This window comes from Mytilus galloprovincialis, chromosome 9, assembly GCF_965363235.1.
Source record: "Mytilus galloprovincialis chromosome 9, xbMytGall1.hap1.1, whole genome shotgun sequence".
Classification (NCBI taxonomy): Eukaryota; Metazoa; Mollusca; class Bivalvia; order Mytilida; family Mytilidae; genus Mytilus; species Mytilus galloprovincialis.
In genome coordinates this window covers 32,096,534-32,123,859 of record NC_134846.1, presented here as the reverse complement: position 1 = coordinate 32,123,859, position 27,326 = coordinate 32,096,534, and the positions used below count along the sequence as shown (strand labels likewise).

The 27,326-nt window shown below is 32.8% G+C and overlaps 1 protein-coding gene and 1 long non-coding RNA gene across 2 annotated transcripts; both read left to right on the top strand.

Annotated features, from left to right (window-relative positions):
- The first annotated feature begins 218 nt into the window (after window positions 1-218).
- LOC143046754 (uncharacterized) lies at window positions 219-3,295 on the top strand. The gene is made up of 3 exons (XR_012969262.1): window positions 219-279; window positions 1,640-1,712; window positions 2,657-3,295. It is a non-coding gene; the product is annotated as an uncharacterized LOC143046754 (long non-coding RNA).
- Window positions 3,296-12,727: 9,432 nt separating this feature from the next.
- LOC143044821 (uncharacterized) lies at window positions 12,728-26,774 on the top strand. Its single transcript, XM_076217001.1, has 10 exons — window positions 12,728-13,541; window positions 14,442-14,649; window positions 16,021-16,325; window positions 17,009-17,146; window positions 18,247-18,444; window positions 19,195-19,307; window positions 20,302-20,753; window positions 21,517-22,210; window positions 24,299-24,593; window positions 25,909-26,774. The coding sequence occupies exons 1-10, from the start codon at window positions 13,332-13,334 to the stop codon at window positions 26,326-26,328; spliced, it is 3,033 nt and encodes a 1,010-aa protein (XP_076073116.1). The 5' UTR covers window positions 12,728-13,331; the 3' UTR covers window positions 26,329-26,774.
- The last annotated feature ends 552 nt before the right edge of the window (window positions 26,775-27,326 follow it).

The window sequence follows — 27,326 nt, the reverse complement described above, 5'->3', positions numbered from 1 at the left end:
CATCTGCCCTTAAGAAAAATTCAGCACAACGCAGTATTATACTGACGGTAGTTACAAGCACATCTTATATGCTCCTTTCACCAAGTATAATTGCCCTATTGCTTATCATACTTGAGCTTGTTGTCTCATTTACATCAACCAAGCATGTATGTTTTGTTACGAATCCACTAAACGACAGTCCACTTCAAGATAATTAACTATCTGTTTTCTGCATTTCAGATAATTCCCAGAAAACACCACATGCGGAAATATCAACAGAATCCAGCACCCATTTTAAAGGTAATTGTAACATAAATATTAAAAGGAAGATTTGGTATGATTGTCAATGAGACTACTCTCCACAAGAGACTAAATGACACAGAAATTATCAACAATATGTCACCGTACGGCCTGCAACAATGAGCAAAGCCCATACCGCATAGTCAGCTATAAAGCCCCCGAAATGACAATGTAAAACAATTCAAACGAGAAAACTTACAGCCTTATCAATGTACAAATAATGAACGAAAACAAACATGTTACACATAAACAAACGACAAACACTGAATTACAGACTGCTGGCTTGGGATAGGCACATACATATAAAGTCTAGTACTCTCAAAAAAACAATTTAATACAAGGCCATCACAAGTCTTATATCATTAGATACATGTCAGGAGCCTGTAATGTTTATAAGACACTTGTGACTATAAGTAAATAAGATAGCAACTCATCGACAAAATAAGAAAAAAGACCTATTGATGGTAACATAAACACTTAACAATCGACAGATGAAAATGACATATATCAAAGCCCTTCATTGTTGAAGGCCGTACGGTGACATATTTTCAGGAAGTCCTTAATCGACCAAAGTTCAAGAAAGCAAGTTGTGAATAAACAGAAACAATTAAAGACCTATAATCATTTATTTGAATACTTAGTATCCAGGTTTTGCAATAACTATAAACATTAAGGTACGACGTTAAACAACTACGGAAACGGTTCATGAATTGAGACAGGCATTTGAAAATGTTCTTTTTTTACATGTTATATATTTATTTCTCTTTGGCAGATCTTCCGGAACGATCTTTTAATTTAGAATCACTCGTCGTTCAAAATTATATTGTAGGTAAAAGATCTAGATATTACTTCTCTTTTTTTACAATTACAAATACTTGTTTGGTATAAGGACGTATATCGTTGCCTAGCCATTTATCAAAACAAATAGTGACCAAGATTTCCGCCTCATGTCGCATGGGAAACATTTGAAATATGTATGTCCTCACCACATAATTCACTTATACCATGTATAAATATATTACAGTTTATATGGAGATGAAGATGGTGTAAAATTTGTCAACTTACCAAACTCAAATTAAAAGTTGATAGATGTGGCAGAAAATTTGTTCAAATTTATATTGTATATATGACAGAACTAATTTCAAGGTTCCACATATACTAGGTCCCAGGTATCTGGCTCCGCTAAAGGGTTATGGCTTGCAATCCTAAACAAAACCTTAAAGGAACTGTGATATTTGTTATATTAGAAATGTGTAATCCTATACCGCATTTTATGAAATTTAGTGTTCAAATAAGCTCACTTTTGCAATTCTAAAAGCACTTATATGATTCAAAATCGATGTTCTGTTATATATTTTAGCAATAGCAGCTGGTGGTGGCGGAGGCTTACTTCTTATAATCATAGTTATGGTTATTATATATCGTGTAAGAAGGTATTGTTCAATTTTGCATTTTAATTCAAAATCTGATTTTACTGTCACATTAAAAATTATTCTAATAACATAAAATGTAAAAACTCTCAATTTGTCTTTCCTCACCCTCAACAGTTAAATGCAAAACAAAAATCTAAATTCTTAAATAGATAGAATCAAATTTCTTTTAGAGGTCGACTTTTTCTAATTATTTTGGATCACTACTGGCTATGATTTATTCAATGATATTTTTAATTTTTTACCAAACATGTTTTTACCTCATTTTAACAAATGTGCTCAAAGGTAACAGGAACAGTTTATATCAACGATCTGTGTTTTTGATTTTGAAAATATTGTTAAAATGAAATGAATGGGTAACCATTGAATCTTTTCAAAGCTATAAAGTTCAGATATGTACTGAATAAATATCTTTTTTCAGCATTTGTTGTTGTTTCTTATTGTTGTATGTATGGAGGTTTATATTGACAAACCAAAATTTCTAAACTACCCTGTTGTCGTCTTTAATATACGGAACACGTTGCTTTTCTTTGTATACTTTTACATGTAGACATGAAGAAGCTGTCAAAATTCCACTTGATTTACAGCATCCTATCTTAATGATATTTTAAAGACAAAAAAGGCTTTAATTTATGACGGAAGATTTGTAAATTAACTGAGCTGGTTATGTAATTGCTTAACGAAACTATATGAGTAAACACTCATTTACTGCAAAACACATTATGGGAAACAACCGTGAGGAAACGAACACATTACATAAAATAAGATACGAATGACAAAAAGAACTAGTATTCATCCAATAAGTAAATTTATCTCAAGTATTTATTAATCTAAAAAAAACACTATTTGCCACTGGAAGAAAAATAATCAATCATTATTTGAATTTGCCAGTACATTCAGGTGAACACGTATGACACAGCATTGGAAATATACATCATATTTTACAGGTCAAAAATTGGCAAACAGGAAACTAGTCCTGATAAAAGTATCAAAGCTTATGATGAAAATCAGTATGCTTACTCAGGTCAACAAAATCTAACCTCGGCTGATTCTTCTGGTCAGGATAGAAATAATAAATCCAATTCGAGATCAAATATACAACAGTTTCTTATCGATCCGGGTGCTCAACAACCCGCTGATCTTTATAATATGACTGAAGATGGAACATACGATGTATCTAGTAACAATAAACACCGAGAAAACCCAAAGAAAATAATGTATACAGTAACACGTCTGACGATGGAACGTACGATGTTTCCAGTTACAATATAAAGAGAAAAAATCAAAATGATGATAACATTTATAGCCACAAGGCAGACGATGTTTATGATTCTGCAGGTCATCACAAACTACCGAACAGAAGTGAAAAGACCTATGACCGTTTTTTTGGACAGCAAACAGAAGATGAATATGATACCACCACGCGAACGTGAATTCATTTCTATTTAGCGCCATGTGTATTATCGCGTACTAAAGACGGTCAATATATTCTTTCATTGGTTATTACGGTACCTGGTTTGCTGTTATGAGTGTGTAGACAAGTAAAACCATTAAAGTATTTAAATTGCCAATATGATCCTCATTTTTTTTGAATGTTCAAATAATAAATTTTATAAATTGTAAACTTGTTTCGTCATCAGCTTATTATTCTGTAAGTCTAACATTCTCATGATAACATATTGTCGCAATGTCGTCTTTTTGTTATGAAGCGACATAAAGCAAAATAAATTAATCAATCAATATAATAAAATCAAATGCATATATCATTTATCCTTCTATAAAAATGAATTTTAATAAACATGATTGTTTTTTTTTTTTTTTAATAATATAGCAACGTGCTAAGATCTTTATTTATTTTATCTTATGTTTTGTATGATTAAAACAATGTTTCTAGTTATAAAAAAAGAATATTATGAAAATATTTTTTAACCGTAAGTATGTCTCAATATTGGTTTCTACGACGTAAATATTTGAAACTAATACACTTTAAATTACATTGTATATTATTATTTTTCAATAACAAAATATATGACAGTAAATAAATGTAAATTCTTTAACCGACAAAAGTCTTGCATTACATCAAAACACAAATAAACAACGAACAATGCGGTTCTTTGAGGAGAATAGTATAAACAGATTTCAATTTTAATAATATTTCTGTTCGGGCAATTTAATAACAATTTAACAGTTATTTAAATCTTAAATTACTACTTAACAACCCCTGTTACTTCCTCATTCTGTTTATATCAATATGTATAAAATATATGTTGTGGTTGTCCCTCACAATTAATGTAAGATTAAAGAAAACGTAGAACAATTATGCGTAGGATTAAGAAAATAGATATAGAAAAAAGTGTTCAACTTATAAAAAAACAGGAAATTATAATCGTTGATGGTTCAAGGACAAACATAGGAAAGTTTAACTCTTTGTTGTATTTAATTTCCTACAATTATTTAGCTAAATGAAAAAAGAAAAACATTATAAAATTATCGAATATCATTTTACAAACTACATTCAACTGTGTTTTTCATACCTGATCTTCCTTCGTTTAATTTCAATAAAGTGAAGCACAAAGGTTACAATAAAGACATTTTAGAAGAAACACTTACATCAATGATGATTGTATAATTTGACTAACCAGAAACAAAGAGGACGATTTGATTTACAGCATGAGTTTTATTTTCTTCTCGATTATAGCTTTACTTTTACATGTGCACTACATTCGTTTTCCTGGTGTCCTTTAGTTTAAAGTTTTAGTTATAAAGAAAGCAGACATCATGTCTAAATATAAAAACGAGAAATTAAAAAAACGAATATTTATTTGAAATGGTAAGCAGTTTTTGCTCTATTAATGTAACGGCTGCCGTCGAAATGCTAGTCTGTATGATGTTCAAGCGTATCGTTATCTGTCCGTTGTCAACATGTAACCCTAAAACATCAACAAATACATAACCAATCCTTCACCTTCATTCTCTAACCCTATATTTGACCGGATGAGAAATTTTGTTCTCAAAAGATGTAAGATCGGGAAAACAACATTGATATTGATAAAATCTCAAGTATTTTTTTCGGGAAATTTAGTTGGTCTTATTGGTTAATATTTGTTACAAGTTGAGGTGCCTGTCACAAATTTAGAATAATTAATCACCCAAGCGATTGATACTTATACACTTATACATGTTATATCTGATATGAAAAAAAATACACAAAAAAAAAAACATTTTAAAAAAGGCAGTTTAGGAAAATAAAATCACTACAGCAGTATTACAAACAAGACGATATTTACATGTAAATGTAAAAAAAAATGCAAATGCCAAATAATAGCTGCTTCTTTGTCGATTCTAAAACAATTATGTTGTCCATGTTTGACATTTTTTACCATCAAAGATATCAATCATGTAATAGACATTCACCAGTACCAAGTATGAACATAAAAGACGTCCGTAGAAATGAAATAACTGGTGTTTACTAAAGCCCTAGTCACACTGTCATGTTTCAAGCGCTACGTTTTACTACGTAGCGTAGCGTAACGGGAATATACGTAACGGAGCGTATCGAAACGTAGTGATCCTTTGTTCAAAACTGGACCTGCCCGTATGTTTTGAAAATTCAACAACAAACGTAGCGAAAATTGAAACGATGTAGAAACCTAGTAAATACTTATTAAAGCTTAGCGGAACTCAACAAAACGTGCTTACTACGTATCGAAACGTATTAATGTGGGTCTACACGTACTAACACGTAGCAAAACGTGATAATAACGTAGCACAAACCTAGTAAAACCTAGTTTTCAAAATAACGGAACATTTTTGTTCAAAACGTAGTTGAAACGTAGAATTTTAAAACGTATTAAAACTTCACAGTGTGACTGAGGCTTTACGGATTACACAGGTAGTCAAAATATATTCTGTATGTGTATATGATATTATCATCTGATGAACGGGAGATAACTGGATTTAAAATATGTAATATTGTCCATATGACGAATGCACAAAAAATGGCAATACGAATGCAATTTTGAGTTGCCAATACGAATGCAAGATTGAATTTCCAATAAAAGTGCAAGATTTAATTGCCAGTACGAATGCGAGGTTAGATATGAATGCAGGCTGTCCCAAGGTTTGACTGAGTATCGAACTTATGCACACCTTGAACAAGAAAACTATCGTTAAAAATTTAGAATGCAATTTTTGTTAATTCTTTGAATGCATAATATGGAATTGTTAATGTATTCAAGCTTAACATAAAATGGTCTTTATATCTGCATATGCTTATAAATAATACACTGTAAGAAGACGGAAGAGCCCGCGTATCTAAAGAAAAGAATTCGATGTTTTTTTTCTTTTCAACTTGCATTAATTAAGAGCGAAACCGGCAACTATATACATGGTTGCATGTAACGGGCGGGATTGTGATTGATATTCATATGAAGAAGACATTATCTTTCAATCAATTTAATTGAGGTCTGAAGCTGGCATGTTAGTAACTGCTAGTAGTCCTTTGTTAATTTATGTATCATTGTCATTATGTTTAGGTTTTTTTGTAACCTATTCTGATATCGGACTCGGATTACTTTTAAACTGAGTTTATTTGTGCGTATTGCTGTGTGTTTTTTTCTACATTTGCTAGAGGTATATGGGGAGGGATGAGATCTCACAAAACATGTTTAACCCTGCTGCATTTTTGTGTCTGTCCCAAGTCAGTAGCCTCTGGCCTTTGTTAGTCTTGACTGTATGATTGTGATTTTAGTTCAGTTATATATTTCGGAGTTAAGTATCACGGCCATTATCACTAAACTAGTTCACTTTTTGTTTAGGAGCCAGCTGAAGCCCGCCTCCGGGTGCGGGGTTTTCTCGCTGTGTTGAAGACCCATTAGTATCCTTCGGGTGTGTTCTGTTGTTTGGTCGGGTTGTTGTCTCAGGCTTTGACACATTCCCCATTTCTATTCTCAATGGTATTGCTTGGAATCGTAAGTGTTTTCAAACTATACATAAAATACCGGTCTTCATAGCCCCACAGACTGTTCAATATTAATAGATATAAGAAGATGTGGTATGAGTGCCAATGAGACATATGGAACGCCACAGCTGCCTTATGATAACAATAACCATATCAAAACGGGTAAAGATATATCATGAAGCAAATGTTCTATTCTATAACAACATTTGACTATAATACTCTGTCAATTTGCTATATCACTAAGATCAATTTATATACTATGAAGACAATTTGATATAACATGAAGCTACATTTTCATACTGATTTGTCATTTAACTATACTATTATGTGATATTGCTATGTCATAAAGATACATTTTATACTATAAAGATATCTGAATATAACATTAAGCAACCTTTTCATACTATTTTGTCACCACAGTATATTATAACGATAACTTTGTATACTATACAATCATCTCGATACAACATGGAACAATTTTGTCATACTATTATGTCATATAACTATCTTATAAAGACATATTTTGATATCAAGCTAAGAGTTCTTATATTACGAAGTGTCATCTATATACCAGTAGACTATTTGATTACACTATAAGACCATTTCGTCATACCATAATACTTTTTCACCATATCATAAGACCATTTCACCATATCATAAGACCATTTCACCATGCATATCATAAGGCCGTTTTATCATTTCACCATAACACAAGACCATATTTCATCATACCATAAGACAAATCTATAAATAGCGGCGAAAATTCCCCGCGAAATTCATCCGCAACATCGATTGTAATGAGAGAAAAAAGTCCGTAAAGGAAATCTTTTTGTGGGCCTTAGGGAATCCCTTTCAAGATGAATGAATTTATTGACTCTAATGTTGCATTTCCCCTCAGCGATGCGGAGTTGCAAAAACTTGGTGTCGACAATATAGGCGACACATACAGATTGGTATACCTCATAAAAATAAATAAACAAAAACTAAATAACATACAAAACAAAAACAAAAAGATGGTCTATATTCTTTTCCCCAAATTTTAGTTATCATGACATCAACCTGTTTGTTTTAGATGGTTAACTTAAAGCACATCTTTGCAAATCATTTTGCAAAATGTGTGACCCGTATCCCGTACCCATTACAATTTAGCCGTATTCTTGAATGTTTTTATTAACTAATAGCTGAGAGCCAGATCGGCATATGTTTAAAATGATATTATTGTTAAAATCATAATGAACTTTTAAACGAAGTTAACAAATCAATGCTGAAAGATGATACATCTTTACTTTTCTATATAAATTTTACGATTTATAACATATTGACTATATACCTTTTGTTCCTCTCTACATAAGCTTTCGAATGAGGTATACGGTTTATCTATAAATAAGGGCTAAAGGGTCACAGCAGTCCATTCCATTATTCAAAATATCCATTTCATTATTCAAAATTGGCTGTTTCTTAGATTTCACGCGTATTTTGGCATTTAGGTCCTCTGCTACCCCTCTAATGGTCATTGCGGCACATACTGTTTATACTCAGTTTATTTCTCTATCAATAAGCTTTTAATTTGGCGTATAAACTGTTCTTTAATTAGGGGCTGACGGGTTGCAGCAGTCCATTTCATTATTCAAAATAAGATAATTTCTTAATGTTCACGCGTATTCCGTATTCCGATATGTAGGTCCTTCGATACTCCTCTAATATGCGTTGTGGAACATATTGACTATATACCTTTTGTTGCTCTCTACATAAGCTTTCAAATGAGGTATAAGGTATATAATCAGTCTGTAATTAGGGACTGAAGGGTCACAGCAGTCCATTCCATTATTCAAAATATCCATTTCATTATTCAAAGATGGCTATTTCTTAATTTTCACGCGTGTTTTGGGTCCTCCGTAACTCCTTCTAATTGTCATTGCTGCACAATCGGTTTGTTATATCTATAATCAGAGGATGCAGAATAGCAAAGGTCCAGTGAAATAAAAAAGACAACGTAGAGTATTCAAATTTATATATATATATATATGTCACGATATCACAGTAGCATGGGTTCGAATCCCGGCGAGGGAAGAACCAAAAATTTGCGAAAGCAAATTTACAGATCTAACATTGTTGGGTTGATGTTTAGACGAGTTGTATATATATATATATATATATATGTTTTGTTATTCAGGTCGTCCATACATTGAACCGAGGAATTTCTGTTAAATATAGTTAGGAAAACCCACTAGTTAATCTTCCGAACCTAGAGAAATAAATCAACTTAGTTGTTAATGTCTGTTTCATTTTGGTCTTTTGTGGATAGTTGTCTCATTGGCAATCATACCACATCTTCTTTTTTATATTAATATTTAAAGTGTGTTTTCATTTTATTTTTTCTGATATTTCTTTGAATATTTGTTCGATAACACAAAAAAGACGATACGGTATTAAGAAATACGGGATATAGCTATAGTGTCACAGTCAATTTTTTAAATTTCTATTTCACTATTCACCGCCTCAACTTGAATAATGAAACATTTATCATTCTATATTTCATTATTCATCACTTAACATTGAATAGTGAATAGTGAACTATTTCATTATTCATTATTGAATTTTGAATAATGAAAAATGAATAATGGACGTACTTCAGCGCGGTTGAAAACATTTATGTTTTGATATATTATTATTTGAAGGTGTTCAAAACAGAAGTAGTTTATCTCTGATTTCCGTACTCAAACCGAACGATAATCCCCGTACCAATATCAGACAGGTACGATACTATTGGGTGACTATAAAGTGCGATACGACATAGAAACGATTGAAAAAAACAGAAATAAACGAAACAAAATGAAAATTAATCAAAAATATAATGACATCGATGCGAAATACTTATAAAATATCCCGTTGAAGTTCAAGTCTTAGGCTGGATTGTTCACAATTGAAAATAAACAGCTGCACCATGAGCGTATGATACGCCCTTCGTCTTGTGTGTGAAGTTATATGCAATAAATATAAATAGTTTCTGAGATACGGCGCTACATGTGAAAAAAACCTTTTTTTACCAAAATTAATTTTGAATCATCACCAAAAACTATACAGATCTTTAGATTAATATAACTAAGAAATGTGTAAAGTTGTAAAGTTTAAAGCAATAATCATTAATGGTTTTTGAGATACGGTGCGACATGTGCCCCTTCCCTTTTTGCCAAAAACTCAGGCAATAACTCTAAAATAAAATTTTGAACCATCACCAAAAAGTTTTCAAATATTTGGATAAATATAACTAAGAAATGTGTAAAGATTTAAGCAATAATCATAAATCGTTTTTGAGATACAGCGCGACATGTGAAAAAAAACACATCCCTGTTTTAGTTAACGTTAAGTCCCGTAACTCAAAAAGTTTAAATCCTATTTTCACCAAAACGTATATGTACAGATTGTATGACCATCATAAGAAACAACTATGTTAAGTGTCATGAAATTTGGATAAGCGGTTCTCAAGTTACGGTGTGACATGTGGACTCCGGACAGATAGACAGACGGACGGCGGACATTTGTATACCATAATACGTCCCGTCAAAATTTAGGCGGACGTATAAAAAATGGATTAAAGTGAAGAACAAGTGTTTATGGTCCAGTAACACATATTACATTCATATCGGAACAGGAGTAAGTTATCGTGGTTTAAATATTAGCATGTTTTATACAAGAAATACATGCTGAATATGTTAATAGGTAGTAGATTATATCAGAAATACATGATATGATACAAAATTGTTCCCATTGCTTGTTAAATAAAGAGCCCGGTATTTTTTTTTTTCACAGACGAAAGTCTGGTTGTTCATAGCTGTGTTTCTAGCCACAAATTTTTCCTCTTCGACATTTTTGTAGTCAATTTTTTTTAACACACCAGATGAAACCAAATCAAAATGGAAAAAAGTTACACTTTCACATACGCAATTTTTTAAATGTTTTACATTTTAAAAATCTTAATTATACGAACTATATATATTTCTTTATTTATAATTTATTTTATTTTTAATAATGATACACAATGCAGTGCATCATAAGCCTATTTGACTGGCTGAAAATTACCTGTATATATATGAATGTCTTTGTTTGTTATAATTCAGGTTGCACTTTAATATTGAAATATTCATTCATTCATATACGAAAAGGATAGCGCACAAGAACCCCAGCGGCATCCCCTTCTGTCGATAAATTCATCTATCTTGAAAGCGATTCCCTAAGGCTCGTAAAAAAGATTTCCTTCATGGATTTTTTTCCCATTACAATCGATCTTGCGGATGGATTTCGCTGGAAATTTCGCCGCTATTTATAGATTTGTCTTATGATATGGTGAAATGGTATTGTGTTATGATGAAATGGTCTTATGATATGGTGAAATGGTATTATGGTATGATGAAATGCTCTTACAGTGTAATCAAATAGTCTACTGGTATATAGATGACACCTCGTGATATAAGAACGGTTAGCTTGATATTAAAATATGTCTTTATAAGATAGTTATATGACATAATAGTATGACGTCACAAAATTGTTCCATGTTGTATCGAGATGATTGTATAGTATACAAATTTATCGTTATAATATACTGTGGTGACAAAATAGTATGAAAAGGTTGCTTAATGTTATATTCAGATGTCTTTATAGTATAAAATGTACATTTATGACAAAACAATATCACTTAATAGTTTAGTGAAATGACAGAATAGTATGAAAAGGTAGCTCCATGTTGTATCAAAGTGTCTTCATAGTATATAAATTGATCTTAGTAATATAGCAAATTGACAGAGTATTATAGTCAAATGTTGTTATAGTATAGAACATTTGCTTCATGATATATATCTTTACCCGTAATGATATGGTTGTTGTTATCATAAGGCAGCTGTGGCGTTCCATAGAGACAACTCTACTTCCAAGTCAACATTTGTAAAGTAAACCATTATTTGTCAAGGTACAGTCTTCAACACAGAGTCTTGGCTCACATTGAACAGCAAGCTATAAAGGGTCACAAAAAGACATTTGTTAAACCATTCAAACGGGAAACCCAACGGTCTAATCTATATAAAAAACGAGACACGAGAAACACTTATGAACAACATCAACAAACGACAACTACTGAATGTATTGCAGACTTGTGTTCTTCTATGTTTCATACTCACACTATTGTGATTGAAAAAAAAAGCATGTGCGCGATAAATAATAACCTTTAAAACATGAAATAATAAAGAGACGTGGTGTCACCTTGAGGGGTTCAGTACCAATTAGACAACTATCCATGGCCAACAGAGTCCAAAAGACGTTGATTTAAGCAACTATTGTAACTGTTGATTCATAAGATTTTTCTGAGGGAAAGAGTTTTCGTGGATTTAAGTAGAAAACGAACTTTTTTAGGTACACTTAGCCTAAAGAAAACATGCATTTTCGTTGTGCATTGGACCTAAAGAAAATTTAATTTAAACATTATTATTTAACACTCGTGGTTCTCCTAGACCCGAAAATTCCAAGAATATTGGTATTCCATAATCAAAAATGAATATACAGTATATGTTGCCGTACGGCCTTCAGCAAAGTGCAAGATGAAAAAACGACAAGAAAACCAAACGAGCTAGTTTAAAAATAAATTTAGCAAAACAAAAATGACAGACAACTAACTTCGTCAATTGTATATATAACGTCTATAAAGGTTTTGTTTGTCGCGTATTTTATATGCAATGTGCCTGGGTTTTTTTTTTCAATCTTTATTATATGCAATGTGCCTGGTACAAATTTAATTAGAAAACCAACGGGTCCTTTCTACATTAAAACTTTTATATTAATCGAATTCATAATCTGACACAACCTATTTATAAACGTTATGTTGTGCAGTGTTATGACACAAAAGAAATACCGCTGAGATCTATACATTGGAGTCACCCACTATAATTAAATAAATAAGTATGCATATATATCTTTTATACAAATACGGAAGTATAACAATTTAAATTGCATGTATAGTGTACTTAAAGTCTTTTTTAACGGTTTGGGACGATTACACAATTGTCAACTTTAAAGAGGACATATTTTTAAACAAAAGAAGTTTATCTTAGATTCAAATCTGTTTTTTAACTTGATATGGCTTGAAAGGTGTGTTTATATTTTGAAAGAGATGAATAGACTGGGAAACCCAATTGGAGGTTTGTTATTGAAATTTAATTGCTTTTTCGCGGAAACGTTCATGTATTTGCATTGCCGGTATTTTCAGACTTTTAATTTTTAGTGGGGACATACAGCAGTGCATAAATGCAGTAACGGATAATAAATAACTGCATGTAATATTATGATATGATGTGATATCGGGTTTCTGTAATAATAGTGAAATTTTAAACGTAATGTGAACAGATTTAAATGTATTCAGAATATATAAGATTACTTTATCGGTGAAAATTGGATTTAACGTTAGTATTAGAACTTGCAATTGGATTACAAATTTTATATTCTTTCAAGAAGTTTTAAGTTGTACAAAAGCTGCCATCACTTAAAATACTTGAACTTGTCGATCACACACTGTTCACACACTGTTCGATTGTGTGTTCACATTGGAATCGAGAAACAAAAAGTTAATCTGGTTATATTTTTACAAAGGAGGTACCCTGTTCCAAAATAAAACAGATATGGAAGATATGGAAGATCAATTAAGGGACCGTTACAGCAGACGTCTTTCCAGTGTTGAGGACATTTTTAAAATACCCGACATGAGTACAGTCTTTCAGGTAATGAAGGACTTTGGTATAGATCGAAAAGGAATAAAAAATAAAAACGACGCTATGAACCGTGTTGTCGAATACTGGAGATTACAAAACATAACGCAGGACAATGACAAGGTTAGTATAGATAGATATAAGAGGGTGTGGTATGAGTGCCAATGAGACAACTCTCCATACAAGTCATAATATGTAAAAGTAAACCATTATAGGTCAAAGTACGTGTACGGTCTTCACACGGAACATTCAATTTGGCTCACACTGAACAACAAGCGTAAAGGGCTCCAAAATGACTTGTGTAAATCCATTCAAACGGGAAAACCAACGGTCTAATCTATATATAAAACGAGAAACACTTATAAACCACATCAACAAACGACAACTACTGAACATCAGATTCATGATGCATACTGTTATCATGGTCAAAGTAGATGTTTTCTTTCATTCATGAAGTAGACACGTGGTTTTGCCTTATTATTTTGAAATTTCAATTCTCGTTTAAAAAAAAAAATATTTTTATGTTTTCTTATTTACGATTTCAGAGTATTTTTTTTTTCGACGCACCTTGTAATTTGCTTGTGTAGTCAAAGGAGAGGCGAAAGATACCAGAGAGATATTCAAACTCCTAGATCGAAAAAAAAAACTGACAACGCCATGGTTAAAAAAGTCAAACAGACAAATTATAGTACACAAGACACTACATAGACAACTAAAGACTAAGCAATATTAACCCCATTAAAAACTGGGGATGATCTAATGTGTTACAGAAGGGTAAGCTGATCCTGCTCCACATGCTTCAAAAAAATACCATTCTGCTAACACAAACATTGTATATGTAAGTCTTTCATTACCTGTATCTTTAACAGAAGAACTTAATTGTTATTTAATCAAATGAGTAATCTCGTCCAAAATGTGCATGAATATTTGCCAATGGACCATCAATTATACAATCATTCAACCAAATGAGTAATCAACTGAAAATATATTCAATAATATAAATACTTTTTTTTACAAATATAGATTCAGCATGATTTAACTGATATTTTGCAAGCTGAGGAAGAAAATCGAAGAGTGTTAACTGAAAAATGCGAAGACGTTGACAATTTTCTCCTGAAATTACCAAAGAATCATGAAGCTGATTTAGAAAACTTCATTCCTGGAATCAAGCACAGACTTGTAACAATGAAAAGCAAATTGAGGTCAACTGAATGTCCAATACTTGTTACAGGTATGGTTAACATTGTATTGTTATCTGGTTTAATCTCGTTCTGAAAATGCTTGTAATATTTGCTACTGGACGCTCAACAAAGAAGAGCTTCCTCATGGTTTTATTTGTTATGTGATAACTTGGCCGTTTTAATAGTGATTATTTGATTACCAGACCATACATTTCGATATTCTATGTCTGTATTTGATATGATTATTGTATTATCCTGTTAAAAAATAGAATTAATGATTATGTGATTATATTGGCAAAAAAATGTGATTATGTGATTATTTGGACACACCGTTGAGGAACCTCAAAGAGCAACGATACATCAATTTATTTTATTCGTTTTAACAATTAAAAAAATCTTTTATTTTTCCCCATAGTTCCTCTTTCATTAATATTCATGAAAATACTATAAAACTGAGTGTATAGTAATTATACACAACAAAGATTCAGTTTTCAGATCCTGTAATGAATAGATCTTATATTTCAATATTACATAACTCCTTTATTACACAATTCACTAAAAAAAACTTGACGGTAGATCATCTAGTTTAAAAGTATAAAATTTTAATATAGTTATATTTGCAGTGTTGACAAGTTAATTTAAGCTCATGCAAAATGAGGCCCCTCATAGCGTGGCCGAGTAATCAGATAATCACAAATGTTTTGCCAATATAATCACATAATCATCAAAAAAAAAAATTAAACAAGATAATAACTGAAACACAGTCCCACATTATAAAATAATAAAAAAAAATATGAAATATTTGGTCTGGTAATTAAAAATCGCTATAAAAACGGACAAGTAATCACAAACTAGTAATAAAAAAACTCCATATGGAGGCTCAAGAATGCGTTAAAATTCTAGTTATGACATTATGGATTAATGTTATTCTCTATAAACAAAAATTAACAATAATGTATTATATTTTTTTTTCTCACATGTACCTGACTACCTATAATTTACAGTACATTTTTTATCCATTTTGAATAATTTTCTTCCCCTGGCTCTTTTAATGTATGGTCTGATACATCATGTATAAACGTTATGTAACTTAAACTTTCGATATGTTTATAATAGTGCGTGGTCTGATACATGTATACACGTTATGTAACTTTAACTTTCGATATGTTTATAATAGTGCGTGGTCTGATACATGTATACACGTTATGTAACTTAAATTTTCTATAGGTTTATAATATTTCATGTGGTCTGATACAGATATAGACGTTGCATGAATTAATTTGTTTTAGATATCATCTAAAAAACATAATATATATATATATATATATACATGTTTGAATATATACGAGACAGCTCGGAATTTTGGTTAATTCTTTTGAATAAATCATTATAATGTATAATCCTCTTTTTTCATTTTTAAGGAGAAACAAACTCGGGCAAAAGCAGTTTTATCAACCTCATTCTGGGCCATGATCTGTTACCAGTTGGTTGTCTTCCTACCACAAGAACTGTTTGTGAAATAAAGGGATCCAGGACAAATGAACGAATTGCAATAATTCATCGCAAAATTGTCAAAAATGAACGTCGGCATGCACCAGAGATACTCGATCTTTCAGAATCGGTTACTTTTGAAAAGTTTCAACATCTTGTAACAGAAATTGATACAACGACTGGGGAATCTGTTTATGACAAAATTGAAATATTTTGGCCAAGCCAACTGAAAAAGGTACAAATATAAATTAACCTTTGTTTTTTATTTAAATTTAAAAACAAGAAACAAACAAAATATCTCCCTACTATAATTTCCAATACACGAAGAGAGAAAGGATTGCTTGATTGCTTGATTGATTATTGGTGTTTTAACACCACTTTTAAGCGCCACATTTGGGCTATGTCGTGGCGTATAGTTTTAATAGGTTGAGGAAGCCGGATTGCCCGGAGAAAACCACCGACCTTCGAGAGAAAAAAACCAAATCGAATGTAATATATATATATGTACATTGTATGCTTGGACAGGAGAAAAAGACTGGCTATAATAAAATAATTAATTGATAAAACTAAATTGTAAAATTATATAGTGAAACTATTTTGTATTCGCTGTAAAAGGTATACGACTAAGAGAAAACAATTAGAACAATTGACATATTAACAAAAACATTATTTAGAGAGCCGCGTGTTTGTGCATGGTCTTCAAATATGGACAACAATCAAAATCAAACGAATAGTTTATGGTAGATTGTGGATAATTTTAACCAAAACAAAGAAATAATCCGACAACATCAAATTCCTAATATACACTGCGTCTAAAAATACCATCGAAAGTTATTTTGTCGTGTGTGATATCACGCTTCCTCTACGATAAGAAATTAATTGCTTAAACAAATATTAATTCATGACGTATATTTACAGGCGGGTGTAATACTAATTGACACACCTGGGGTAGGTGAAAATAGAAATGTTGTACCATTGATCGAAAAGTATGCATCTAAAGTGTCTGGATTTATATACATCATTAATAGTTCATCTGCTGGAGGCTTACAGAAAAGGGTACGTAGTCGTGAATAAATTACAGGACACAAATCCATCTGGATAGCAGTGGTGTAGCCGGACAAAATGGGGTAGGACTTATCTCATATGATAAATATATTTAGTTGGGTAACCGGGCGTTAATGGCATATAACGTTGATTTATTTAGTGGTTTAGCCGGGTATACATATATAAAAATGCTCTCATATATACAATTGAAGTATTTAGTGGTGTAACCGCTTAGAAATAGATGCTTTTGTTCATAATAAGATTAGGCGGATTGTCAGTGGCGGATCCAGAACTTATCATAAAGGGGGAGTTGTGCGCTCACTCCAGTCGTGCTTCCCTATATAATCAAACAAATGATTCACATATGTATAAGGGGCCTCCTGGATCCGCCAATGAGTGTGTATAATTTAGATTTTAAAATGTAGTGGATACTACAGCAAGTAAGACTACAAAAGTTACACAGTTGTATTTTGTGTCCCAATATTTTGAAATCGACTCCTCCATTGAATTAAAGCCATTTCACAAACATGTGCGCGCGTAATAGAATGAAATTCAAAACAGTGTAGCTGTGGCCATTGATTGACACATTAAAATCATCCATTGACTGGGATAATTTACGTGAACGTTTGTCTGTAACGACCACTGTTCACGACGTACCTACGATAGACATTTAAACTGTGGGGTCACCAAAGGTTTCTTAACGCCTTTAATTATAAAATAATTCGAAAAATTAATCAGGAATAACCTTTGTGTTTTGATTTATATAATTGATATAAATCAAAATATCGTGTTATTTCTGATTAATTTTTCGAATTACTTTATTTAGGTGTTGAGAACCTTTGGTGACCCCATAGTTTAAGTGTCTTTAAAAAGTACATAGTGAGCATTGGTCGTTACATACAAAAATTCACCTAAATTGTCCCAGTCAATGGATGATTTTAATGTGTCAATCAATGGCCACAGCTACACTGTTTTGAATTTCATTCTAATTCAACTTCTCACTTGCATATAGTCTGTCGATTGTTTGCGATAGTTTTTCGGGTATGATTAAAGCGATATAGATGGTTAACACAATATTGAAACAGATATTTGACCATTTTTTAAATTTACAGGTTCGCCAGTTTTTGCGCTCGACATCGTCTATTTGTGACCAAGAATTTTCAACAGATGCTGCTATGTTTGTCTTCAACAAATGGGACACTGTACCGGAAATTGATAAATCTGATCTTACAAAGACAACCTTGTCACAACTAAAGAAATTATTTCCAGGAATACAGAAGGACCAGCTATTTTACATTTCGGCAACAGAGGTACATTGTATATTGCGGAAGTCAAATTTGCCCTTTTCGAAGATTTTTCAAAAAGTTTTAAAAAATGTAAACGATCCGCTTCGCCGTTATTGTTAATTATGTTGTCTATGAGGTATGAATGGAGTTAAGAGAAATAAAAAATGCCTGATAAATGGCTATAAAAAGAGAATAGAGAATAATTGGGTGCTCAAATATAGAGAAAAGGGTAAAAAATGGTAAGAATAGAGAACACAGACATGAAAAATAAAGAAATGAGGCAGACAATGAGGGATCCCTATATATCCTGACCCTCATTTATTTGTTAAGGGTACCGTATAATACGGACGATATACATTTTTAGTAAGCAGCTTATAAATTTAAAGGTACTTTACATATATGATTCCTATTATGAAATAAACAGAGTGATTGATATAAGAAGCTGTGGTATGAGTGCCAATGAGACAACTCTCCATCCAAGTCACAATTTGTAAAAGTAAACCATTATACTAGTAGGTCAAAGTATGGCCTTCAACACGGACCCGTTGCTCATACCGAACAGCAAGCTATATAGAGCCCCAAAAATGACTAATGTAAAACCATTTTATAGTTCTTTTATATTAATACGATAATAATTATTTACGAGTATTATGGATATAGGAAACTGTAAGAGAAGAAGTGAAACGCATATATAAGCTATAGGTTGAAATTTGATAAAAAAAAACAATGGTTGAATAATCAGAATAATTTTCTCTTTCCATTTTCCAAATCTAGTCATTAAAGGTATCAAGACATGGCGACGAACCAGAAGACTTCACAGCTATAACCGATGGACTTGTAAAATTCATGCCATCATGTTTGAAAAATGGTTTTAATATACATTATTGGTAAGAATCCCGTACTGCAATAGTTATCTTTTAAAACAGTGTACACTCATGGCGCTGTGTTTCTGTAGTCAAAAGATCCAATGGGCTTTTGGAAAAAGCTGGGGTCGGTTTCACAAAAAAACTTACGACTAATATTGGTCTTAAGTCATGACTTTTCGCCTATACTTGGTTTTGAAAAAAAATGTTTAAAGTTAATTGTCTTAATTTTATAGAATTACCGACTTGTGTATTTTATGTAATGCATCATAGCTATAAACAAGAATGTGTCCCTAGTACACGGATGCCCCATTCGCTCTATGCTCAATGGTCCGTCAAAATGGGGGGAAATCTCTAATTTGGCATTAAATTAAGAAAGATCGTATCATAGGAACATTTGTACTAAGTTTCAAGTTGATTGGACTTCAACTTCATCAAAAACTACCTCGACCAAAAACTTTAACCTGAAGCGGGACAGTCGGACGAACGGACGAACGGACGGTACGACGGAAGCACAGACGCACAAACCAGAAAACATAATGCCCATAAATTGGGCATAAAAAAATGATACAATTGGACACTTGACAACAAAAATCAACAACCTGTTACTATGTTAATATGTGTAGTACAATTAGATCTAATATAAATTCTTACTAAATCATTGTGATGAGTTATGCAAATCTTCAATCTATTTAGAATATAGATCTCTGATTTCGTTATCCTCATATGAGCACACAATTCCGCCGAGTTAAAATGGATTTGAATTTTATCAGTTGAACAAGGCTATAAAAAAAACAACTTTTCCAAAGGTCGAATGATAACAAGTTGAATTTGTTGGTTGATTTTGAACGTACTTGTGCAATTTGACCTCGAACTTGTGCAATTTGACCTCCAACATGGCGATTAGACTTCGAGTGAAACGACTAAAATTACCTCAATCGAAAACTTTATATTTTCAATGGACAATTGCATTCCGTTAAATATTATTACATAAGACATGTAACATTTTATCTTTCAGTTTTTTATCACAAGTGATCAAAAGAGTTCTATATTCCTTAAAACTTGCTAGACATATGGATTCGAAAGGTCTGGAAGAAAAACGGAAAATGCAAGAAAATTTGAAAACTGGAATTCAGCTTCTAGAAACTAACACACACACAGCAATTACAAATCTACGTCTCCAGCTTAAAAACGAAGCAAAGCTTTTAAATAGTAGAGTCCAAGGATTTTTAAGATCTTCATGGTTAGATGGGGGAATTGACGAATGGAGCAAAGAGGAGTGCCCGGATGTTCTTGGTAATTGGCGAAAGGTCGCAGAGGAGGCATCAGAACAGATCATACAGAAATTGAAATCACAGATTGATTTTTGGGAACGATCAGAAGGCATTGTTAAAAGTGTTAAGGAAAAGATTAGTGAACAACTTCGACAAGATTTTGAGTTAATGGAAGACAGGATTAAAGAACTGGAAGGTAGGTGAAAAGAGGGAAAAGGTATTTTGATATGTATGAGTACTTATGCTTAACATGTTTCAGGACTAATCATCACCGAAATGCATGCCATGGATTTTTATAGCTTAATACGTATACGTTATGGATTTTTCTCAATTTTGAAGACCATACGGCGACTCCACAATTGATTTCATCTTCGCCCTTGTTATCTTCAGTTGTTGATAATTGGCTCATTGGCAATTATACAATACCTCCTTATTTTCATTTTGATAAGAATATTAAGAAAACTAAAACTGTTTAAAGTTTTGTGATCACGTGTAGGCAAAATTGACAAATAGATGGAGCAGCCAAATCAGTGGTGTAACCTCAGCTCTATCAAACTTGCGATAAAACAGTCTCGTCTTGAGTAAGCTTGAACTATTTGCCACTTGACTTTCAGCAGGACACAATACAGCAATATAAAATGGTGTTTCGGGCTTTGGGAGATAGTATATCTTTTATCTTTTTGTTTATTGTGGGTTTTTTTTATTATTATTTGATATGCATGGTTTTCCCGTTTGAATGTTTTTTTCACTAGTAATTTTGGGACACTTTCTTGCTTGTTGTTCGGTGAGCCAAGGCTCCGTGTTGAAGGCCGTACATTGACCTATAATGGTTTACTTTTATAAATTGTTATTTGGATGGAGAGTTGTCTCATTGGCACTCACACCACATCTTCCTATATCTTTTTACTTATAATTATACAAATATATTCGTATTTATAAAGGTTTATATTTGATTTCAGGGGTAATGCTGGGAGGAGATATGAAAGCAGTGAATAACTTTCATACCTCAGTAAAGGCACCTACGAAATCGATTCAACAGTTATTCTCCAGCGCTTCTAGAAATAAAGTTATGAATAGAAAAAGTCTTGGAACTATCGTTTGTCTTGATCAAACACTAGATGTGACCTCTAAATCGGTGAAAAGTTTATTCAAATCTTATAAAAAGGACAATTGTCAACACAAAATGAAAGAGGCATCAAAACTGTTTGTTGAATTGCTTCGGGATAATGGAAAATTAGAACAAAATGTGAACTTATTTTTACAAAGATTCGATTCTAGTATAACGGTACTGGAGGGAAAAATACCAAACATATTACAGTCAGATAGACAACTATTTGAAAATTTGAATACCGATCTGTCTCGATCAAAGAAAAATCTAGAGGAATTGTATCCACAAATAATTGTCGAATGTCTGAGATTGCAAGGCGAACTTGACATGTTTTACGTTCAAAATCTACGGAAAGAAAATTCCCGATTTCAAGATATAACATGGAATGGGAACGATCTGATTGGCTGCGGAAGTTTTGCCGATGTATATATGTCCCGTTTAAAAGACGACGAAGATAATTTTCAGGAAGTTGCAGTAAAAATGTATAGAACGCCTCTGAACGCTAATAACGTATCTGATATACTATTGGAAGAAAGAACGTTAAGGTAAGAATATTGTGTACCAAAAGTAGATTCATTTGTGATCATGGACTTAGGGCATCAGTTGTATGTAGATAAATATATAGCGTTTCTTAACCATCGTCAATCTCGGGTGACTCCGTTTCTCTCCATCTATCAGATGGAATTACGGAATTGACCGAGTTGTGACGAATGCGTTAACTTCTTAACTCGATTAATTACAGCGCCCCCTTTCGGTCATGTTGTCACAGTGGCGGATCCAGAACTTTTCCTATAAAGGGGGGGGGGCCTCTGACTGACCTAAGGGGGGCAGCTCCAGTCGTGCTTCAATGATTCCCTATATAATCAACCATTTTTTTTCCACGACAGGGGGGCCGGGCCCCCAAGCCCCCCCCCCCCCCTCGGATACGCCTTTGGTTGATGTATCGATCGAAGTGAGTGAAATATAACGACTGGATTATTCAGGTTGAGCGTTTATATGAGTAAATATCATAATGATGTCGTTTGGAAGTCTTGTGCAGCAAACGGTGTGCTTTACTTGACAAAAGCTGACAACTGTTAATACGATTACATAACCATGTATCCGCTACACTCCCAACAGGGTAACTACTTATGTGCCATAACCCACAATGGCTCAATTCATGTACAAGAGTAGAGTAGACTTAGTGAAAAGAAATAGACTCAAATAACAATCACCATTGAAACTAAGTTTTTTCTAATATTTTTTTGCTGTTGTTGGTTTTGTAAGGTTATTATTTTATCATTTTTAGCTCACCTAGCCCTTAAGTGAGCTTTTCTCATCACTTGGCGTCCGTCGTCCGTCCGTCCTCGTCGTTAACTTTTACAAAAATCTTCTCCTCTGAAACTACTCAGTCAAATCTAACCATACTTGGCCACAATCATCATTTGGGTATCTAGTTTAAAAAGTGTGTCCGGTGACCCGGCCAACAAACCAAGATGGCTAAAAATAGAACATAGGGGTAAAATGTAGATTTTGGCTTATAACTCTGTAACCAAAGCATTTAGAGCAAATCTGACACGCGGTTAAATTGTTGATCAAGTGAAGATATATCTGTTCTGAAACTTTCAGATGAATCGGACAACCGGTTGTTGGGTTGCTGTCCCTGAATTGGAAATTTTGCCGTTTTGGTTATTATCTTGAATACTATTATAGATAGAGATAAACTGTAAACAGCAATAATGTTCAGCAAAGTAAGATCTACAAATAAGTCAACATGACCAAAATGGTCAGTTGACCCCTTAAGGCGTTATTGCCCTTTATAGTCATTTTTACCAATTTTTCGTAAATTTTTGAAATATTTTACAAAAATCTTATCCTCTGAAACTACTCTGCCAAATTTACCAAACTTGGCCAAACTCATTATTAGGGTATCTTGTTTAAAAAATGTGTGCGATGACCCAGCCAACCAACCAAGTTGGCCGCTAAGGCTAAAAATAGAACATAGGGGTAACATGTAGATTTTGGCTTATAACTCTGAACCAAAGCAGTTAATGCAAGTCTGACATGGGGTTAAATTGTTTATAAAGTCAATATCTATCTGCCCTGAAATTTTCAGATGAATTGGACAACCGGTTGTTGGGTTGCTGCCCTTGAATTGGTATTTGTTTAAGAAATTTTGCCGTTTTTGGTCATTATCTTGAATACTATTATAGATAGAGATAAACTGTAAACAGCAATAATGTTAAGCAAAGTAAGATCTACAAATAAATCAACATGACCAAAATGGTCAGTTGGTCCCTTAAGGAGTAATTGACCTTCATATTAAATTTTTTACCTTTTTCATTAATTTGGTAAATTTTTGTATATTTTTTACAAAACATTTTCCTCTGTAACTTAAAAGGGCCAAATTTATTATAGATAAAGAAAATTTTAAGTAACAAGAATGTTCAGTAAAGTAAGATCTACAAACGCATCACCATTATCAAAACACAATGTTTGTCATGAATCCATCTGTGTCCTTTGTTTAATACATGTATGCACATAGACCAAGGTGAGCGACACAAGCTCTTAAGAGCCTCTTATTATTTTTTGTTTTACTTTGCTGTTCAGGAATTATTCATTGATCAGTTAGTACTTCTAATATTCTATTTCAGAGATCTTTCACATGTAAATATTGTGCAATACCACGGTTCTACTATACAACATCACAAGCGCAGTGACAAGCCTGTTATAGTGTTGGCACTCATTATGGAATATTGTTCTGGTACATTGTTAGACAAAGTGATAAATACTGACTTTAAAAACGCGGGAAAATGTCATTCAAATGATCCAGAGTACCAGACGTCAATGAATTCATCGTTAAGATATGCTGTACAGATATGTGAAGGCCTAAGTTACCTTCATTTGAAAAGTCTAGTTCATCGGGATCTGAAACTTGCCAACATATTGGTATGTATACTTTAAGAGGCGGATTTAGGAGAGAGAAGGGCAGGGCAGGGGACATTTTCTAGATCCGCCATTGACTTTATTGGTAAATTAAGAAATCGTGTTTTATTGTTAGAACGTCATTGTCATGGAAGTCCCGGATTAGAAAAAGCGCAAGAAAGCTGATATTGGTCAGGGTATAAAAATTATATTTCTGGAATTATCTTTTATATTTGGTTTAATGGGTGCAGGGTAAAGTTAAATTGACGTCTTGAAAAACTTATGTCTGACCCATGTGTTCTTTTGTAAGTTTGAACTAAAATTCAAACGACAAACAAAACGAACACTGAAACAAAAATGCATTAATTTATAAGTTCAATCCACAGTCTTCAGTAATATTTGGATCACAGTGGCGGATCCAGAACTTTTCATAAGGGGGCTGCTGACTGACAAAGGGGGGGCCTCTCCAGTCATGCTTCAGTGATTCCCTATATAATCAACCAAATTTTTCCCACGAAAAAGGGGGGGGGGAGGGCAGGCCCCCCTGGATCCGCCTATGGATCCATGCAATACACGTTAAATGACATCTTAAATTTATATTTTGAGGCAAGGCGAAAACAAACAAATCAAGCATTCAACAAAGCAAGTATTAATTCGAAAACTCGAGGGAGAAAAAAAAAATAATTAAAATTTTACCAGTTTAAGAAAGTTTTCAATTGGGCCTAAAATAAAATATTGTTTGTTTCCCCAATCACGACCGACCCTGCAAGATTGGTGCTACATGTACTCATAAAATTTTATTGTCAAAACTAAGTGAAATATTATTTTATTTATTTTGGATTTTCAGGCTTGCCGGATCGTCCGATAATGTCAAGCTTTTTGGAAAAATAAAAATTATTTCCCTACCTACCTAGCTACCCACACCTGGCTTGGCAGGGTCGGGATTGGGGAAACAAACAATATTTTAATTAAGGCCTTATCTCTGTCTTGTCTTCTATAGTAAAGTATAGAAATATACCATTGATAGAAATCGACCTTATGCAATTGAATATCAATACATGTATATGTAAACTTATGTCCGATTGACAATTGACAAAATCTCTATACAAAGTCTGTGAGTATTTGAAAATTTAGTTGTTATAAGAACCCTACAATATAAGCCCAAGCTCATCTTTTATTTCGCATATGAATGTTCCAAAATCAACCAAAAACTTTATACATGTACATGTGTACGTGAACTTACATAAAGTCGATTTCTATCCGACTCAGCTCATATGTTAAAGAAGTAATTAAAATAGCTTTCAATATCGAAGTTGAGCTAAAATGCTCTCTGTTGCAGGTAACTAAAGAAAATATAGTGAAATTGTCGGACGTTGGTCTGACAAAAGCGGAAATAGACATTACTGCATCTGCTGTTGGTTCTCCAATTTATATGGCACCAGAAGTCCTGAAACAGGATGTATGCTATGACCGGAAAGCAGACATTTACAGTTTTGGAATCTTGTTGTGGGAAATTTGGTATGGTTACGAAGCGTCTGATTATATGAAAACTTTATTACGTTCTTCAGTAGAACTCTCTGTCGTGGAGGAAGGACTTCGTCCGTCATTAACAATTCATTGTCCGCCACCAGACGACATGAAGAGCGTGATGATGAGATGCTGGCATAATGACCCGGATGTAAGACCCGATGCTAGATGCTTGGTTTCTTTCTTTGAGTCTGTTCTTGGACAGAAAAAAGTAGTACTGAATTCATTGTAAATCATAACATTTTTTTTAACTTTTTTTTTTTATTTTTTATTGAAGTCGATTTGCGTAATATATACCGACAATCATCAAAATCAAATGAAAAAAATAAGCACCAAGAACAAAATTCAAGAACTAAACTCTGTAATCGATCCTAGGATAAAGAATTTTTTTGTCTTCAAATCTACGTAATATTTATGTCTAATTCACTATTAAGTATGGCATTAAATTTGGGAACAGTATATCTAAACTGATCAAACATATTATATTAGTGCATTCTTAATGTTTTGTTATTATTTTTTTTTAAATCGTTCTAATAATGAAGATAAAATGCACCAGTTGACGCTGAAATTTCTCTTTTGTATTCCTATTTCTGAAAAAAATTTGCCGCATGTCTGTATATATATTTAGTCTTAAAGTATCCAATTTTGCTTCTTCATAAATATTGTTTAAGTAGAAAATTATAGTATTATTAGAAGGAATCTTAAAATCTGCTTACCCTTCCGTAGCACCTTAGATCACCCCAGTTTTGGTGGGTTTTGTGTTGATCAGTCTTTAGATTTCTATGTTGTGTTTTGTGAACTGTTGTTTCTGTTTGTCTTTATCTTTTTTAGCCATGGGGTTATCAGTTAAGTTTCGACTTGTTAGTTTGAATGTCCCTTTGGTATCTTCAGCTGTGGTATGATTGCCAATGAGTCAAAGTTCTATCCACCGAAATTGAAATGAAGTGGATGTTAACAATTATATAGGTAATCACACGGCCTTCAACAATGAGAAAAACCCATACCGAATAGGCGGCTTTAAAAGGCTCCGATATAAAATAAAAATATGGAACAAGTCAATTTTGAAAACTTACGGTTCTAATTTAAAAAAATAATACGAGAAAAAAATGTGACAGACAAGAACCAACGATAACCGCTGAATAACAAGCTCCTTATAATTTGGGAATGGCACTTCAAAAATCGAACGTGGCGGTGTTGAACATCTTTGAAGTCGCCAACCATATCCTTCTT